This window comes from Mirounga leonina, unplaced genomic scaffold, assembly GCF_011800145.1.
Source record: "Mirounga leonina isolate KUSES-001 unplaced genomic scaffold, KU_Mleo_1.0 Mir_174, whole genome shotgun sequence".
Taxonomy (NCBI): Eukaryota; Metazoa; Chordata; class Mammalia; order Carnivora; family Phocidae; genus Mirounga; species Mirounga leonina.
This window is the reverse complement of record NW_023270451.1, coordinates 50190160-50208628: the sequence shown is the minus strand read 5'-3', so window position 1 is coordinate 50208628 and position 18469 is coordinate 50190160. Positions and strand designations below refer to the sequence as shown.

The 18469-nt window shown below is 43.8% G+C and overlaps 1 protein-coding gene across 2 annotated transcripts in view; it reads left to right on the top strand.

Moving 5' to 3' along the window:
* The window catches only part of AOAH (acyloxyacyl hydrolase), a 165338-nt gene that overhangs the window by 84343 nt on the left and 62526 nt on the right, over positions 1 to 18469 (top strand). For both annotated transcript variants that reach the window (XM_035020912.1, XM_035020913.1), the window contains exon 12: positions 14639 to 14730. In XM_035020912.1, the coding sequence (XP_034876803.1) occupies positions 14639 to 14730 (92 nt within the window). The remainder of the gene's footprint in view (positions 1 to 14638; positions 14731 to 18469) is intronic.

The following is an 18469-nucleotide window of genomic DNA, read 5'->3' as shown; positions in this document are numbered from 1 at the left end:
AGGGGTAAAGGGAATGGAAGGAGCCAGGTCTTCAGAAGGCTTCAGGCCTTATGGGGAAATGGGGACAAGCAAATTCCAGAGCTGCTGCATCAATGCATATGCATTCCCCAAACTCAAGGAAAGAAGGAGTTCAGGCAGGCTGGTCCTCACAGGAAGATGTGTCCTAGCAGCTGAAAGAGCACACACAGAGGCTCACAAGTAAGAGGGTTCAGCATTCTGAGAAGAAGTCTAGTGTGGCTGAATTGATGTTCATAGAGCACAAACTGGACAAGGTATGAGAAGAGTCTAGAAAGGTGCATAGGAGCCAGATCTCAAGGGCCCCTGAAGCCACATTAAGGAATTCAGAGTTTATCCTGAAGGCAATAGGAAGTTGCCAAGGGGTTTTAAACTGAGAAGTAGGAGCAGTCATATTTGAATTTTAGAAATATCACCCTGATTTCAGTGGCAGGATGGATTGGGAGGAAAAACAGGAAAGTAGACCAACTAGGAGTTTACCTTCTAGTGAAAGTGCCCTAAACTGGAAGAGTACAGTGGGAAAAAAAGAAGTGGACAAACTCAGAAGTTATCTAGAAGGAACAGTGGACATGTATTTTTCTCATACCCTTCCCACCCTGTGGACTTTACAGCCAGTTCCTGAAGAGATCAGCCTCCCTGAGCCAGATCTCCTGCCCAGCTGGGCTTACTCCAGGGCTGTGAGGGTATCCCCGCATCTGGAGAGGCAGCCTCACCAACTTCACCCCCCTCATGCTGATCTTCCCTGCAGGGGTTGAAGCCAGCTTTTGGAAGAGTCTCGCTTACTGGAAGAGTCTGTCCCCGTAAGAAACTTCTGGTGCCTCTGGTTCTTCTGCACCATACCCCTGACTCCCAATAGTTACGGTGAACTTATAATTCGTTGTCCAAACCTGAGAAAAGAGGGATCACTACTGGTAATTATATGAGGATAATAGGCATTAACTTAGACTGGCCCAGACAAATTGGGATGTATGGCCACCCGACTGAGAGCATGAGAGCCATGTATGGAACTGACACCATGAGTCAAGAGTAGTGCCCAGAGGGGAGTTTCCAGCCCCTAAATTATCTCTATATAAAATAATCTTGGACTTTGAAGCAGACCTGGGTTCAAATACTAACTTAGCCACTTACTGATCCTCTCTGAACTTAATTTCCTCATCTAAAAAAATATAAATAATTATAGCTATCTCATCAGAAATTTGGGATGATTTTACAAGAGGATATTTAAAAATGGACTATTTATTTCTACCTAACTTTCAACTGAGGCCCCAGGACAATGTGGGCCAACTATTCCCACATTCTGCTGTCAAATATTAGAAGGACTTCAGCAGGACATGCACAAGAAGGGAGTGAAAATCGTTTCTGCAACCTGTAGCTGAATGCCCACCTCAAAGGTCTAAGAGTTGAGGCAGGGAATGGCTGGTGTCAGCATGTCAGGGGGCCTCAGGTCTCCCCTCGGGGGAAGGGTGGACATGCTTCCCTCCCAGAGTAGATGACCACTAGCAGACTTGGATGGGTGTCTCCGGAAACTGGAGTCACAGGGGCCGGTGTCCGACACTCTTGTGAATAATGTAAGGGTGTGAATAATGTGACTGAGGAAAGAAGGAATGTGTCTCCTGGGGGCAAAGACATATACCCCAGGAAGGGAGAGCCAGCTTGGATCATTACAAATCCTGGAAAAGATTGTCTGGAGATGACTTCACTATGGAGGGTAAACTCCAGATGACCAGAGGCTGAAGCATGAAAATTAAGACTACACAGGGTGAAGAAAATGCACCAACTGCACCTGCAAAATTAGTCACGTGTTCCCAGCAGGGCCTCTCAGAGCCCCCATTAGAGAGAGCCAGCTTTGGACATCTGCCCAGCCAGAAGAATCACATCTGATTATACCTCTTCTCCTTCCACCCACCACCCCCTGTGGTCAGAAGCCTCAGCCCTGAATTATTCCTTAATTTATTTGACTATAACAATAAGAAACAATCAATACAAATAACATTTTTATGACATATAACTTTATTTTCCAAAACAAACAAAAAAACAAATTAGAAGAGTAGTTTTCTTTTCCATTGTTGTGAATCTCTTTGATATCTGGCTAAAGACAGCTGGATCTCCATACCTGCTTCCCTCTTCAATCTGTTTTAATATACATGTAGGTAGCCTCTTGAAAATTACATCGTACCCTCATGAGTGAAATAAAAAGGCAAATGAAAAAGGTAAATCAAGTCTTAGAATTATGATGAAAATAGTGACCTCATAATCTGTGAGGGTCTCAAAGATCTCCAGGGGTCCCCAGACCCTATTTTGAGAACCACTGTCACAGAGTTTTCCTGTTGCCTCTAATATCCAAACTTTGAGGATTTACAAAAGGAAGATGTGGTTGTGGAGTACCACAGTGTAGTTTCCAAAATTGTTTATGTCTAGAAATGCCAGAAAAGAGGTACTCTAAGATAGAATGTTTTAGGGCAAAATAGGAAGCCATCAGCATAGGGTGGACTAGCCTCTCAACCCAAGAGTTCCAGAGCATATGTGAGGTTCCCCAAGAGAGTGTCCCTGAGAATGCTCACTCTGCCAGGCTGTGTGTCCTCAGTCATCCCTCTGCCCATGGGACCTAGTATTTGAAAACCTTTTAGTAATGTCACCACAAAGGAAGAGAACCCCCAACCTTTTGGCTAATTCAGCAGGTGGAACCCCTTTTAAACTGGTTTTCTAGTCAGTGTCAGAGTCAACATTTAGCAGGGACCAATCAGGAAAATAAAAGCATTCCAACAGAGGGGATTTAATATAGGAGATTGACTACACAGTGTTGGATTTAATACAAGCAACTGATTACATAGGTATTAGAACTAAAAGGGAGTTTCTGAAGAGATTAATCATTGCTGACGCTAGGGCTAGGGAACAAAAAGGAAGATGAGGTTTTATCAGAAGCTGAAGCAAGGGGTGTGGCTGATGCTTGACCTTGGCAGAGCCTATACTGACTGCCAAGGGCACACAGACCAGCTGCTACTGGAACCACTGTGGGATGTGGAAATGAGCCGGAAGTAGCAAAGGAGGCAGAAGGCTGAAGGCTGCTGGAGGCTGCTAGAGGCTGCTGACCTCCGCTGGAACCCAGAAAATTGTTCCTCTCCTCCTCCCACGTGCTCCTCTCCCACCTGCTCCTCCCATTGGCTGGGGGACACAGAGGAGCCTGGGAATTGTAGTTTTTAGAGTCCACGCCCCTTCTATGGAGCAGAGACCGAGCCCAGTGGCAGTCAGTGGAATGGGAGGCCTGGCTGGCTGCACCATCTTGGCCCATTAGAGCCTCATCCCTTTATGTCCTTTTACCCTGGGACCTGTCTCACCCTTAGAGTCCCCCCCAAGGCTGATGTTCACCAAATGCCAAATCATTCCCTTCTCAGCTGCCTTTGAGGAAGCCTCCCCAAAATGACCAGAAGAGGACGAACTCCCAGGAATCATCTTTAAAAATGAAGCCTCTGGACCTTTCTCTGAGGGGTTTGGGTGCCAGAGGTTCTGAGTTTGGATTCTGTAGCCCTGACTGTGGCACTAGGGAGTACCCACTGGCCCCTGGCCCCACCTTGCAATCCCTCCACGGACTCTGGGTCCATGTAGCAACCGTAGTAAACACCCGGCTGCGGGGGCCTCTCTCGGGGACGGATAGTGGGAATAGGTACGGTCAACGGTCAACAGACCCTTCAGGACCCCGCAGCGTGTTTGGTGCTCTGCATTGGCTGCGCCAAGTCATCTGTCATATCGTCTGGAAAGAGCCGGGAGTGCTGAAGAAAATCAATGACTCGTTGTTTCATAATAGGCCATTCTGCCCTTTATGAGAATACTCAACATTTCTTGGCCTTTGTCTCCCTATAAAACAGAAAACACTCCTGCAAATGCATCACCCCATCCCGACTGCGCCTATGGAAAAGGACTCCACAGTCTTGGGTGTCTTTCCTGCCTCAGCCTCTTCCTCTCTCCCCTTCTTGCCACCCGCTCGTTAAGCAGTGTGGCACCCGGGAGGCCTGTTTACAGCTAATTAGATTAGGAGTGTGTTCATCTGGAAAGATATTTGTAGTTCAATAAAGAGAGTGTGAAGAATCACCCTCCTGGTTCCAGAGAAACAAAGGTTCTAAGTCTCATTCCACTGGGGGCAGAAAAAGGTTTTTGCCCCCTCCCTCCTTAAACAAGCCTCCCTTCTCTCCAAGATATCTGTAGTCCTTAGACTCAGAATGAGCTTCCCATGCCACAGGAAAGATCTCAGCTTCGAAAGATTGCAAAGCAAAACAACAAGCAAATTTGAAAACACTTTCATGTGGTTTTTTTCTCTTTCAAAGGAAAAACAATCACTGCTTGAGATGTTTTGTTGAGAAAGAAAAGGAGGCAGAGAGATCATCAAGGCCAGCGATAGACGCTGCCCTCCTGCCTCTTCCCCATCTGTTCGAAAATTATTTCCAAAATATTAAATGCTGCATTTCACTGAACCAGAATTGCATGATGCGTTGGGGCTGGGGGAGAGAGGAGGGAGACGAGATTCTGAAATACAATTTCCCAAATGTTTATTTTGCTAGCGAAGGCTGCTGCCTGTACTATTATAAAATCTTAGCACGACCCCCAGCAGGCTGTTGTCTGTAGGGTAAGTAGGCACAGACTGAATTCCGTACTGTGTCAAGGACAAAATGAATCCTTAATCTGGCTGCAGAAAATGCATATTCACCCAAGAGAACAGCGGCTCCAGTCTTTCAAGCCCACATGTGCTTCATTCCTTTCTTTGAGATGAGTGTACAGATCAAGTTTGGCTGCCCTTTATTAGCCCCCAGACAGCCCGGGCAGTATCAAAGCTTGCACCTTGGCTCTCCCTAACCTGCCTACTTCCTGCTCTCTGGATTTAACAACGAGCATAAAGCTTCCATCAAGCATAAAGGCTGATTTTCATGGTGCACGTAAAATATGAAAATCCTACCTTGGCTAACTTCATGTCGACTCCAGAAATATTTAAGGGTTAGAGTACTTTATTATTGTTTTTCCAGACGAGGAAAGGTCATAGTTCAGTAAAATTGGACAAAATTACATTTTCTGCTCCTCAGACGTCTTGCAGGCTGGCAGATTAAGGATGCAAAGTGGTGAAAAGAGAAGCCTCAATCCTAGTTACTTCTCATTTATTCGGTCAGAAAAAGAGAGTTATGTTCATGTCGGTGAATCCTTTCCTCCAGCGGCTATCAGGTCACAAGAGACAGAATGTTCTTCAATTCCCATTCCCATTCCCTGTTCATGGGCACAGGCCTTCCTGCTCAAGGTGAGCATCTGGGTCTCTTACCTGCCAGCAGAGTAGGGTGTTCTTGCAGGCTCATTCTTCGAAAACGTTTGTGATCTTAGCCCTCACTAGCTTCTGCAAGAATTAAAAAGCCGAACACTCATTGTTGTGAAAAACTACAAGAGGAAATTATTTGAAGCTCCATACTTCTGAAAAGCACTTATAATTAGCCAGCCCACATGCCTGCTCTCCCAGCACATGAGATGGAGATTTCCTCAGAGAGAGGCAGCATGAGTCCATAAGCACCTGTGCGAGCCAGCGTGCTGCTAAGACTCAATGCAATCTCTTGCCCTCTAGTTAATTATATTTACCACTTTGCTTCACTCTCCCTCAAGCTCCTCAACCGTGAAATGGGTCTCAGGGAACTAACTCATCACAGGAAAAACATCTAGAATCTCGAATCAGTGGGGATGTGGAAAGAGGAAAATTCTGGCATTTAGAAATAATTTGGGATGGTTGGAATTGATTGCTACACCCCATTCATTCATTAGCTCATTCAGCTAATTCCCTCCATGCCACTCCTTGGGGTAATAAGAATAGAGATTGCCCAGCCCAGCCCTTGCCAAATGCCAGGTTTCAGAATGATTTCCTGGGGATTTTCTACTCAAGGTATTGGCTGGCAGATTGGTCAGAGATGTGAGCTAAACCATAAGCCCTAGAGGAAAATCAAGGGAAGCATTCTGAAATACAAGGTCCAAAGAGTCCAGACAGATTAAGGACAGCAACACTGAGCCAAGAATGTAAAGACTGATTGCTAAAGAGCCCAAAGGAAAATAGATCAATAAGGAGCAAAGAGGTCATGTTCTCATGTTGGTAACATAGTTGTGAGCCAGCAAGTAGAGCAGGTAGAAGGGTAGAGCCTTTCTTAAAAGACTAGTTATTAATCAAGCAGGGTATAGGCTCAGCTGCTGTAACAAAGAATCCCAAAATTCAGTGACTTAAGATGCAAATGTGTTTTCCTTTCATATAATAATCCAGAGAGAAGCAGTCTAGGGCCGGCAAGACAGCCAGACCATCCTCAACATGCAGCTTCCACCTCTGAGTCCAAGGGAGTTGCTCCAGCTTTTGCCACCTCCCTCCTATAGGAAAGAAAAAGGGCCCAGTGAGGACACACACATCCCCTGGGAGAATCTGACTCAGAGGTGGCACACATTACTCTCTCACACACCTCACTGTGCAGAACCTAGTCACATGGCCACACCAGGCTCCACCAGAGGCTGGGAAGTATGGTCAGTCCCTGGTTGGGCAGCCATGTGCCCAAAGAACAATGTGGGAGTTCTATTAAAGGCAGAGAAAAGAGATGAGGGTGGACAATTGGGGCCCTATACATGAAAAGGAGTCTCTAGCCTCAAGGAGCTTAAAGTCTACTTGGGAAGATAGACAAGTAAACTCTTGTCTTAGAACATTAAGCAAATATTACCATGTGTTTACCAAATGCCAGGCATTATACTTAGCATTATCTCCTTTCATACTGAAATGACTCCATTATTATGTATATTGTATAGACGAAGAAATGAAGACTTAGAGAGGTTAACTAACCCAAGATAATGCAGTTAAACATGGAGCCCAGATACAAATCTGATTCTGTCAGACCCTAATGCAGAAGTCAGCATATTATGGCTCTTGAACCAAATGTGGCCCTTCACTTTTTTTTTTTTGTAAATAAAGTTTTAATGAAACACAGCATGCGCATTCATTTACATATTGTCAGTGGCTGCTTTTCCACTACAATGGCAGTCATAACAGAAACCAAATGGCCCACAAAACTTAAAATATTTACTATCTGCCCTTTACAGAAGAAGTTTGCCTACTCTGCCCTAGTGCTGGCATGTCAGGTGTAATTAGCTAGACATGCGCAGGGTGTGATGAGAGCTGGAGGAGAGCCCCTTACAGAGGGAGGGTGGGCCAGTCCAAGAAGTCAGGATTTAGCTAACCCTTGACCAATGAACGGCAATTGATCAGTAAAGACAGTGGAGTAGGAAGAAGAGCTTGTGACAGGCCTGGAGGTCTGAGTGGCCCGCAGGTATCTGAGTGGGGTGTGAGAAGAGGTTGGGGCAGTGGGTGGTGCAGTGTGGAGGAGGATACCGAATAGCTACAGTAGCTCGTAGAGCAGCATTTCCCAAACCTGGCCCATCGTCGTAGCCATTTTGGGCACTTATTAAAAATAAGGACTCTAAGACTCCACCAGAAATCTGCCCAAACAGGGTCCATATCTTCAAGAAACTCCCCACAAGATTCTGGAATACATTGCTGAAGATGGTAGGGGGAGAGTGAGAAGGCAGGGACACTGGCCAAAGTCTGTGGTGGTAACCCAGGGCCATCCTACGTGCAAGTTGGAAGGCTAGAAGCAGCAAGGTTTGTGACAGCTTCTTGGTAGAAGGTGAAGGAGGGGAGAGGAAGAAAATGAGATCGTTTTTGTGAGTGAGATAGTGGGGAGTGACAGCCCAGTTCTGGCCTGGTCATGAGGAGTCCCCGTGATGGCTTCTCCTGTTCTCCCCTCTATAGCTTGGCTATGGACTTTGGGCTTCTAGAGTCTAATGTTGGATGTTACCTCTCAAAAAGGGAGAACTACCCCATCCCAGACAAATGGAAGCCTGGTTGCTTCAGAAATGACCAAACCTTTACAAAATCAAATGGAGGTATCTGAAGGGGGGACTTTTATAATTTGATATGGATGCCTCATTGCCTGTTCCTGTCCCTTAGAAGAGTTATTTTTTCTGTTTGTTAAAGAATTGGTTTCACTGGCTCCATGAAAGAATTGAGTTGTGATTATTTCTGCATAACAGCGGAACACTTTAAACTCTTATTTTCTCAGTTTTATGAATTTGGGTATAGTTCTTCAATCACTCTGGAAGTAATGATGGAAGGAATTGAATTCTGTGGAAGAAATCCAACTGCATGATGCATTTTCATTTGATATGGGGCAGTTAGATAAATGCATCTCTCGACTCATTCATTGAATAAATAAATCATGGGGTTAGAGCTTAAATAATAAATAAAAGAAAAGGGGAAAGAAAGAGACTAAGAGGAGCTGACAAGGTGAAAAAATAGATAAATAAAAAGAGCTATATGCAGGCAAAATGATGAAAGATTGTTGCCTGCCATTCTGTTCTCTTTATATTTACTGGTCACATTTTGCTAGAAATGTTTGACTATTTCTTCACTGCCCCATAAGGTTTTGGACTCGCATAGGGTCAAAGATGAAATGCTATACCTTTTCCCTGAAAATTACTTATTTAGCGCTAGCTGAAGTCTAAATGTGCCTTCAATAGGCATCATCCCAGGAGGTGAGCAGTTATTGTTACTGGTCATGACAACAGATAGAGCGGTAGATAACTGGCATCCTGGCTGTTTGGGTTTGTTTGAGGGAGACTTTGTTGGTCTTCCTTGTACATAATATGAATTCAGCCTTGGCATTTTGCATATGGTATTGCCAACACTTTAACTCTTTTCTCCCCTGCCCCTCTTTGCCTGGCTCCCTCTTAGTAACCTCACAGGACTCACATGGGATAATGTTTCTTTCAAGATTCCTTCCCTGCCCCCCACACATGGGATAGGTGTCCCTTCTAGCACTCTGGACTTCCCTATCAATCCTGCTAACAGCTAACGTTCATTGAACACTGACAATTCTGAACTCTATGAATGGATTGTCCTTTCCAGTCCTCTCAACCACCTGATGAGAGAGGTGCTATGATTAGTCCATTGTACAGACAAGGAAACTGAGATACAGAAGAGTTAAATCAAGTCTTCAAGGTTACCCAGCTGGGAAGTCTTTATTTTCTAGCCTGTGAGCTCCACAAAGGAGTAACTTGTGGCTGCCTGGTACGATGGTCAACAGAGTGCCTGGCATGGACTGGCATTGATGTGTTTCTCTCTGTCTCTCTCTCTCTTGTCTCTGACTCTCTCTCTCTCTCTGTGCTTCTATCCTTCTCTCTGTGTCTCTCTTTCTCTGTATGTTTAATGAATTATAAGGCCACAGGGACCTCAATAGGAGACTCACTTCACTGCATATGGGATTCTAAAGTTGATGAATCAAACTCGGAGTTAAATTGCATTCTTGAAGTTGTCTATATCAAAGCATTAGCTTATGTGAATGATGCTGCCTGACTGAGTTAAGTCTGAGATTGCAGAGGCAGAAAACAGATGAAATACACTTTCCCCGCTCTCCCAGAGCTTCATCTGCCAGGCCACACTGGAAGATAAACCTCCAGATCAGCAGTGCGTGTTGTGCTCTGTGGCTGCCTTTCCCCAGCAGATGTGAGGATAGAACAGGCTCTGGGAATATGTGAGTGGGGTGTGTATGTAGGTGTCTATGTAGGGTCACATATCATTTCAGTATGTATCCCAAAAATATTCATTCTATACTCCTCCTAAGTTATGTATGGCTTCCATATAAGAGAAACAGAGAGGAAAAGATGGCGGCCACTCCTCAGTTACCTGTAGATTCCTGAACTTTTCACCCAAAGCAGTATCCAAGAGACCATCCATTCAGTAGACACCCAGGAAGCCTCATTTTCAGCAACTGGTAGACCCAGCTTAGCCAAGTTTGTGATTTCGTGAGATTTGGCAGCTTAGGGGAGAAGCAAGGACAGATATAAATGGGTTACTGAAAGCCTATGTTGTTAGAACTCTGGCCTGCTCCAAGCCTCTCCCTTCCTAGTCCCACCAGAATCTGGGTGCAAATCCCAGCCCCCTACTACCAGCTCTGTGACGTTGGCAAGTCACCCAAACTCCCTCTGAGTTCTGTTTGCCATAGTTTTCCTGGGTCCCGCATTGCCCAGTTTCTGCCCAGAAAATACAGACTCCTCTGTGACCCAGAACCAGTGACAGGAGGTGCCACCATAAAAGGGGCTTTTTCAGTATATCCGAGTAGGTTGAGGCCTGGGTACTCATTCTTTTTTTGAGAGGTAGTATCCAGCATCTGATACATGGTAGTTGCTCAAAAAGTGTTTGCAGAAGGAAGAGAGGAAGGAAGGAAAAAGACGAATCCCTGCCTCACAGAGATGTTTGGTGAAGTTAAACAGCGTGTATAAGTTTCCCATCCCAGTGCCTGGCACATAGGGGGAATTCATTATTCGTTCCCTTCCCTACTCTGGCCTACAGTGCAAAAGCTATCTGGGAAACATAGGACATGCAAGCATCATGAATGGATATACATTCACTTACAGGACTAATTCACATACCAAAGCCTAAAGGAATAGGACCAGAGCAAGAAAGTTTATGTGAGCGTCCAGGAGGGCCCTTAAAGTTTCATGACTTGGTATTCCTATAAGGAAAGGTACTAAGGTAGTAGCGGCGATAAGAGGAGGAGAGGTGGGGGTGATGAGATTGAGAGACAAGCAGAAGGTGGGAAGTCCTATAGTGAGCCTTTGGGATGGAAAGGCCGAAAGCAGGAGGACAGCCTCATCTACGCCACCTGCAGGACAGATGAAGTAGTGGCAGACCAAGAGCGCGGGTAGACTCTCTGCGTCCCAAAACTAAACAGAGAGCTGTCCTCTGATTCCCAGGCCTTGGGATTCTTGCTCCATTATCAAAAGACCAACCTAAGAGCTGTTTTCTTCTTTGAGTAAAACAACAAAACCTGTCTGCTTTGAGAGTTTAGTTCCTGGGAAATAAATGTTAAAATACTCATTTAACTGAGGATGATATTTTTCATGTCTTTTTCCAAAGGAAGTTAGCTGCAGATTCTTCCAAGTGACTTTCTATTATTTGAAAATAAACAACTTAGATCTAACCCAGTTAACAGTATTGGAAAAGGGAATGTACTGTGCACGTTGTCCACAGCATTGCTGGATAGGGAGGGCTGAAATGGAGACAGTGAAATAAAAGCATCAAGAATATTCCCTTTATCGCTGGAAGATTGGCACGACCAGATGAATGTGTGATTGATACCATTACTCTCTTTTCTCTCACTGAAGATGGTTATAAGAAACCCAAATGTAAGTTGCCTGTTGAAGTTAGGGCTTAAAATATACTCAAATCTAAAGTATTATGTTTACTGAATATGCGTTAAAAATGAGAACCAATGGGCTTTCTCAATGCACACACACACACACACACAGAATAATGTGAAAATATTACACAAAAATAGTATATACATGCCAATTATGACATAAAAACATTTTATATCATTGATAAAATCAGAAGATAATCTGAAGCAATGCTGTAGTTGACTTAGTGCTCATTGAGTTTCTGATGCGCTTTACAAATTGGGGAAATTTTTCTGGGTAAATATTAAGTCTTTCCACATATGTACATTTAAGGTACATTTAAGGCGAGTTTCCTGAGAACATAAATGCTCACGAGGAATAAGCAGGAGTTGATGAGGGAAATCTTAATTTGCATCTTTCCTGCCTTAAATGCCTGAAAGTATAATGTTGCATGAATAAGGCTTTTAGTGTTTAATGTGATACGACTTAAACATTCTCTTTTTGCTAGGGTCTATAAAACCTTTGCTATTAATGGCCATTACTTCTCATTTTTATCTACCAAATTTACCAAGGAAGAAAAAGTATGTAAAGGCTTCCATTTGTCTGCTCAAATCTTTTCTATTATCTGGCAATAAACTTCAGTTCTCTTAAACCTGGGACAATCCACTTGGCAAGGGACTCTAGGTGATCCATCCAAGCATGATCCTTTACATAGTGTAGGGCTTCCACTTGTCAACCTGCTCTCCTCGCTGTCCTTAGATCCTCCCAACATTCCTGCTGAAGTAGATAGAGTAATATTCGACAGCCATCAGAGATCTCAAAACTGACACATTGGTAAAGCTCCATCTTCCCTGATTTTGCACAGCTAGGAATAGTAAAACTTGGCCATAACACCATAAGTGAAGTCTAAAGCACTTAACCAGGGAAACAGATTTGTATTATTTCAGGGTTAATCGAGTGACCGGGAGAAACCTATGCAGCTGAACTTCCTGGGCCTTCCAGGGCTCCAACTGCGGGATACAGACCCACCCTGGTCCCCGCTGTGATTCAGCATCAGCTACCATCTGCTCCAGCTTAAATCCGGGAGGGGATGATTCCAGGACTGGTTGGGGCTTTTTTGAGAGTAGCAAGAAGTCCCAGAGTCTCCCAGGTATTTGAGATCCATTTCTTCAGATTGATCCAGAGACTGAATTGAGAGACCCCACTTCCCACGACGAGGTTGCTGGCCATTTCCTCGCCTGTCCTACCCCTCCCTCCACATCTGCTCTTCCCCAGCTGGGAGATAAACACTCTATCAGCCACCTCTGACTGAGAATGGGGCTGGATGGGATATGGAAACCACTTCCGATGTGTCATATCCAGATTGTGGAGTTTCACTGTATTGGGAGAGCCAGACGCAGAAGTCAGAGCTCCTGGATTTCTAAAGTAAAGCTTTTTCCTACTTTGCCGGCACCCCCTCTGTTATGGCTCCAGGCTGCAGAGAGCATCAGACACGCCTCCCTGTGCTGGCAGCCTTCCTGTCTAACTCCCTGGGAAAGGCAGAGCTGACGGCCCAGAGTCAGAAGCCTAGTTCCCTGCCAGTTCCCCAAATCTGGGGTGGTTATTATGCGGATGACTGAGAAAAAGGACAGAGAGTGGTATCCGGGAGTGTTGTATCCTTCTTTTAACTTCCAACGTGTTCTACAGGCTGCTAGCTTAACACAGCGCATGAATTCTGCCTACATCTCACAAGCCACTTGCTTATTCACTATCTCCATTTAACACGTCTTACGAATTTCATCCGTTCTGTTTATTTTTCTTGTCTTCACTGGAAGAATTGAATATTCTCAAATCCTACACCAAACACACTTTGAAAGCAGAAAGACCTAGAGAAAAAATAAGATTAAAAACAATAACAACAACAACAACCAGAGATAACATTTGATTTATGGTGGCAGCAGAAACAGAAACCAAAACAGAGAGTATCTGACTCACGATAATGGTGGAGTTTTGAGCAGAAAGTGGTGGGTGCCTCCTGCTAAGGGGGTGACAAAGTGCCAGTCACTGGGACTGCGTGGTGCTTTAGGGTTCATCAGCAGCCTCCTTTCCATGACCTTGTCTCTGCTCCTTTGATGGAGATAAATCATAATTAATACATTAGTATTATTATATAATTAATACATAATTATGGTAATTATTAATGATAATACACCATTGTTGTTGCTAGTTAACATAGTCAATCCCGAGAAGCCATCCTTCCCAGTCACCTCTCTTCCACTTTCAGCCTCCCTTGTGCTGGAAATCACACTTGGGACAAGAATAAGGATGGGGCCCTCATCCACTTCCCCCACATCCACTCCCAGCCCCTGGCAACCACCTTTCTACTTTCTGTTTCTATGAGTTTGACAGCTCTAAATACCTTACACACATGGAATCATATAGTATTTATCTTTTTTGTGAAACTGGCTTATTTCACTTAGCATAATGCCCGTAATTTTCACCCATGTTGTAGCATGGGTCAGAATCTCCTTCTCCTTAAACCTGAATAGTATTCCATTGTATGTATACACCACAATTTGTGTATTGAACCTCAAATTTAACTGGGCATCCTCTATTTTTATCTGCTAAATTTGGCAACCCTATTCTGAACACATCAGTCTAGATAAGCTTTTTCTAGAAATTAGACCAGAGTAGAGGTTGATCCCAGAAGGTATTTATAAAAGGAAAAATAAGGGGACATAGCTGACATCATTTTTATGCTGTGATTTTGCATAAACCATAGAAACAGGGTTCAAATGAATCCTGGTTTTGTCAACACTCTGTGTCAGGAGTTCTTAAACTGGAGTCTGTGCTAGAAATGCAGGGGGTCTGTGAACCCCTTGAAATCATAAGCCATGTAAAGTATATGTGCATCTTTGGGAGTAAAGTAGCCCAAATTAGATTCTCAGAGGTGCCTGAGACTCCTAAGGAGGTCAGGAGACACTGTCTGATTGACTGAGGGCATAGCTTTGAACTCAGGGAAGGCATTTTTGCTGGGGGCGTGGGTATTATTACGCTTTAGACAGTTGATTTCCTGAATATCTAAACTAAAGTATGGAGAAAATCCCAGCACATTTAAAAAAGTGGAAAGTTTACCCATCTACTGAAGCATCCCTTTCAAATGAGGGATGAGTATAAGCAGCCATGCATTTCGCATCTTTCGCAGAAGCTGAATGGAAGCCAGTTCATGAGTGATGCTGATCTTTGTGAGGTTTCTGATGATAGGCATATACTTCATATATGTCAAAGTCCCTTAAAGAGAGAGATTAAGAAAAAGAGAGTGAGAAAAATAGAGAACAATGCCTAGACAATGAATAATCTTACTACCTGTAAAAAACAGATGACCGTTTTTATAATCACCACTTTATTTTTTCTTTAGAAATCCTTCATCAATTTACCAATAGCTCTTACCAATGAGCTCGACTGGCCCCAATTCTCTGGTGCTACTGGGTTTCTGGACTCCATTAGTGGGTACGTATGTTTGAGTACCTTTAAACATTTCAGTGTATCTATGTAAGGAAAGAACAAGAGATGGGGGCTTGCTTCTAAGATGTTGAAATGGGAATTATTAGGAATTCCTTGTAGAACATGAGTAACATACAAGAAATCCATCACTGACATAGAGTCCACTATGCAGTGGGATGTAATGCAAATTGTATTTTATCAGTGCTAGCAAGGAGGGAGTATTTGGCTCTAGAGTTGACCTCTGATGGAAAATACATAAACCCATCACCGAATTTTTCTCATTCAAGGGATAAGGATGTTTATTGATTATTTACTCTCAGAAATTAATATTTATAAAGGTAATGGCTAAAATTAACAGGCAAGTTGCAAGGTCCTGGAATCACCCTGGCTTTAATGCTCTGGATTTGAAGGTAGAGACAATGTATGACAAATCTGAGTGACACACAAACCCAGTTTGCTGTGTGTGATTGGGTGTTGACTCAGAGCGTGGGAACAAGCACTCATAGGTTAGCACCCTATTTTTTAATTTAATAGAGGACATTGTGTATCATGAATAATTTATTTGATTATTATCTTATTATCTTCACTCATTCATCTAAAAATACCTATTAAATAATTACTACCTCATCAGGTACAGATGCTATAGATGTTTCAAAGGTAAATAGGGCTTGACCTGTCTCTACAGCCAATTACAGTCGAGTAGGGCAGATAAGACAATGTATAAATAATGATAATAGAAGAGAGATGTGCCAAAAGACAATTCTCAACACAGAGCTACAGATTCATTGAAAAAATAATTCATAGAATTAATCAACAGTCACTTCTCTTGGGGGTGTTAGGCAAGGGCCAAACCCTAAAGGATTTACGAGATTGGGGTAATGAAAAAGGTAGAGAGGAAACTAGGAAAGGTAACCAACCTTAAGGAAAGGGTACTCATAATTATGTAGGAATCACCTGTGAGTGTAGGGAAAGCAGAGGAGATGCACTTTCAAGTTTAGGTATAGGTTTTCAAGTTTAATCATGTGAAAAATTAGGTTAGTATAATAATACTAAGAGGATCAGTGATAGGGAGCGTAAGAAGTAACCTTCGTGAGGTATTTGCTACATACCAATCACTGTCCTGAGTGTTAAGTAGAGATTTTTCTCATTTCATCTCTTTGTGAGGGAGGTGGCGTTAACTTCTGCATTTCACAGTTAAGGAATCTAAGGGTTAAGCAGACAGGTTAAGAAACTTGACCAGGGTCCCATGTCAATAAGAAGTGCGATCTGTTGTCATGGAACCTGATGTTACGTTGTCCCAGAGAATGATTTGGTGAGCAAGGGTCCTCCTAACCCCCAGCTCCCAACCTTTATGAGCTGTTTTCATTCCACCTATGGGAACATGGCTCTCTGGAGTCTTTGTCACTTTGAGAGCATGGCTATGGGCTGGAGAAATGACTAAAAACTAGAGGAGCCCTCCCCTAGGGAGATGTGCTGTGTATCACCTCAAAGGTCAATAGGGGGTCCCTTGCTAGGGCGCCCATGCTCCCAGCGGTCTGGGGCCCCCTGCATGCCCACCTCAGTCCCTCTCTCCTCAGCTGCACCTGCTGTTGTCTTTGTCACCTGGAACACATCTAAAGATGGCCGGTCTAGAGCGGCTTCCTGGAAAAAAGACTCTTGTGGATCTCCCCACTGCCAACGTTGGAATGGAGGAAATAATATTTAAGTGGCCCCCACGATCCAGCCATGTAAAAAATACCTGGAAGTTTCTCTAAATTAAGCCTTTTAGGACAATAACAAGAAGAATTCATTATGAGTGAGAAGTGGACATAGTTTATTATACTTTTAATGGAAGCTTAACTTTAAGTTGCACCCTGTAAAATTCAGCCACTTTTTGATCCAAAGCCTCACAAAGTTGCCATTGAGGAAATATCAGTCTAATGTTTAAAATTAATTGCAAAGTAGCTTAAATCTTCCCTGGAGTCATGCAAAGAATGAAAGACGCCACTCAGCAGGCCCAGCTGAAGTGAAAACTCGTTTCTGCATTTCTTTCCACTTATAGCTCACATTCACCAACAGGTGCCCCACATCTCCTGCAACTAATTTTCCCCAAAACTCTACTCCAAAATAGCTCCTGCTCCCAAGCACACTGTTCAGTTGTTTTAGGGTTGTTGTGTTTTTTGTGGGGTTTTTTTTTGGTGGGGAGGATGGGGGGTGGCACGGGGAGCCAGTGTCCTTCTTCCCTTCTCTGTCTCCTCTGTCCTCACACCAGGAGTTTGCTCCCTTCTCAATGTGAAATCCCATTAGCCCTCCAGTCCCATAGCCATGTCCACCACCATCCCATCAGAGTCCAGCAGGCAGCCAGATCTTTCTTAGGAGAAAGGCAGTGTGGAGAAAGAGAGAGGAAAGTTGCCAGTTTTCAGACACTCATGGGTTATAATCCTTATAAGGGTTGTGCAGAGACATTCTGACACCATCTCACAAAGGAAGTGACTGTCTAGGTGTGTTTTATGTGAACCTCACCCCCATCCTGAGCTAGTCTATGCTGACTTTGCACCTTCTTGTGTGAGACTCTGTGTTGCCATTTATAAAAACTCAGTCTGCTTGGGCAGCCCCCTCAGTGTTAACTCTGAGTACCATCCTTATCTGTTGTTTCTAAGGAGGTGTGCACCCCCACTGGTGTGCTGTAGGGTCACCTACCCTGATGGAGCTTTCCTCTCTCTGTTTGTGGGACCCCAGGTTATCTAGTTGTCTCTTTTTGCCACCTGTTTCTGTATGCTATGCCTGTGTTCTCTGCCACCCAGCTGGAATGAGAAAAAATATATTCAGTTCCTTTTGATAGAAAAGGAAATTCTCTGTCTGGAATCTTGAGTTGCCGTGGATTCCCCCCGTAGGCAGACACAGTAGCATGATACCCACTGTGTGTCACCATTCAGGATGTGTGTCCCCCACCCACCCCCCACCCCCGCCCCCAGCAGGAGGTCCTGTTAAATTATCTCTATAATCTCATGCAAATTATACCTGCAGATAATCTATGCTGGGCCAATCTCCTTCTTAAAAGAATGAAGATTTGTAAAGTGTGTAAAAAATATTAAAGATTAGAGTATGATGAAGATCCTCTTCTGGTGAAATTGGGCAAGTGAAAAAACTATTGACCCAGAAGCAGCATTTGTGAGCCATGTAGGCAGCTTCCACAGGCATTTTGAGCAAATGTCCTTTTGAGTCCAAATGCTTATCAGCACAGGATAGAGTGTATTGCTTTCTCTGTTCACCTGGATCTGTAGAAAGTGCTTCCTATTATCTGTGATCGGCCTCATGCTTTGTGTATTAACAATGTTCTTTGGAAAATGTACCTTTGAAAGCAAAAGAATGAAGTTTGGGAGAGAAAATGGTTGCTTTCCTTTTCTTTTTCCAATATACCCTTCACCCCTCAAAATTTCGTATCTTTTTTATAAGATAAATGGAACTAATTGAAATTACATGCATGCATTAAAAGACAAACACAACCCCTTACTTTTATAAATCTACATTCTGGGGTCCCTGGGTGGCTCAGTTGGTTAAGCATCCGACTCTTGGTTTCAGCTCAGGTCATGATCTCAGGGTCATGATACTGAGCCCTGCATTGGCTCCATGCTGAGTGTGGAGCCTGCTTAAGATTCTCTCTCTCCCTCTCCCTCTGCCCCTCCCCCACTGCTAGTACATGTTCTCTCTCTCTCAAAAAAAACAAAAACAAAACACAAATCTTTATATCCTTCAGTTGAGTCTA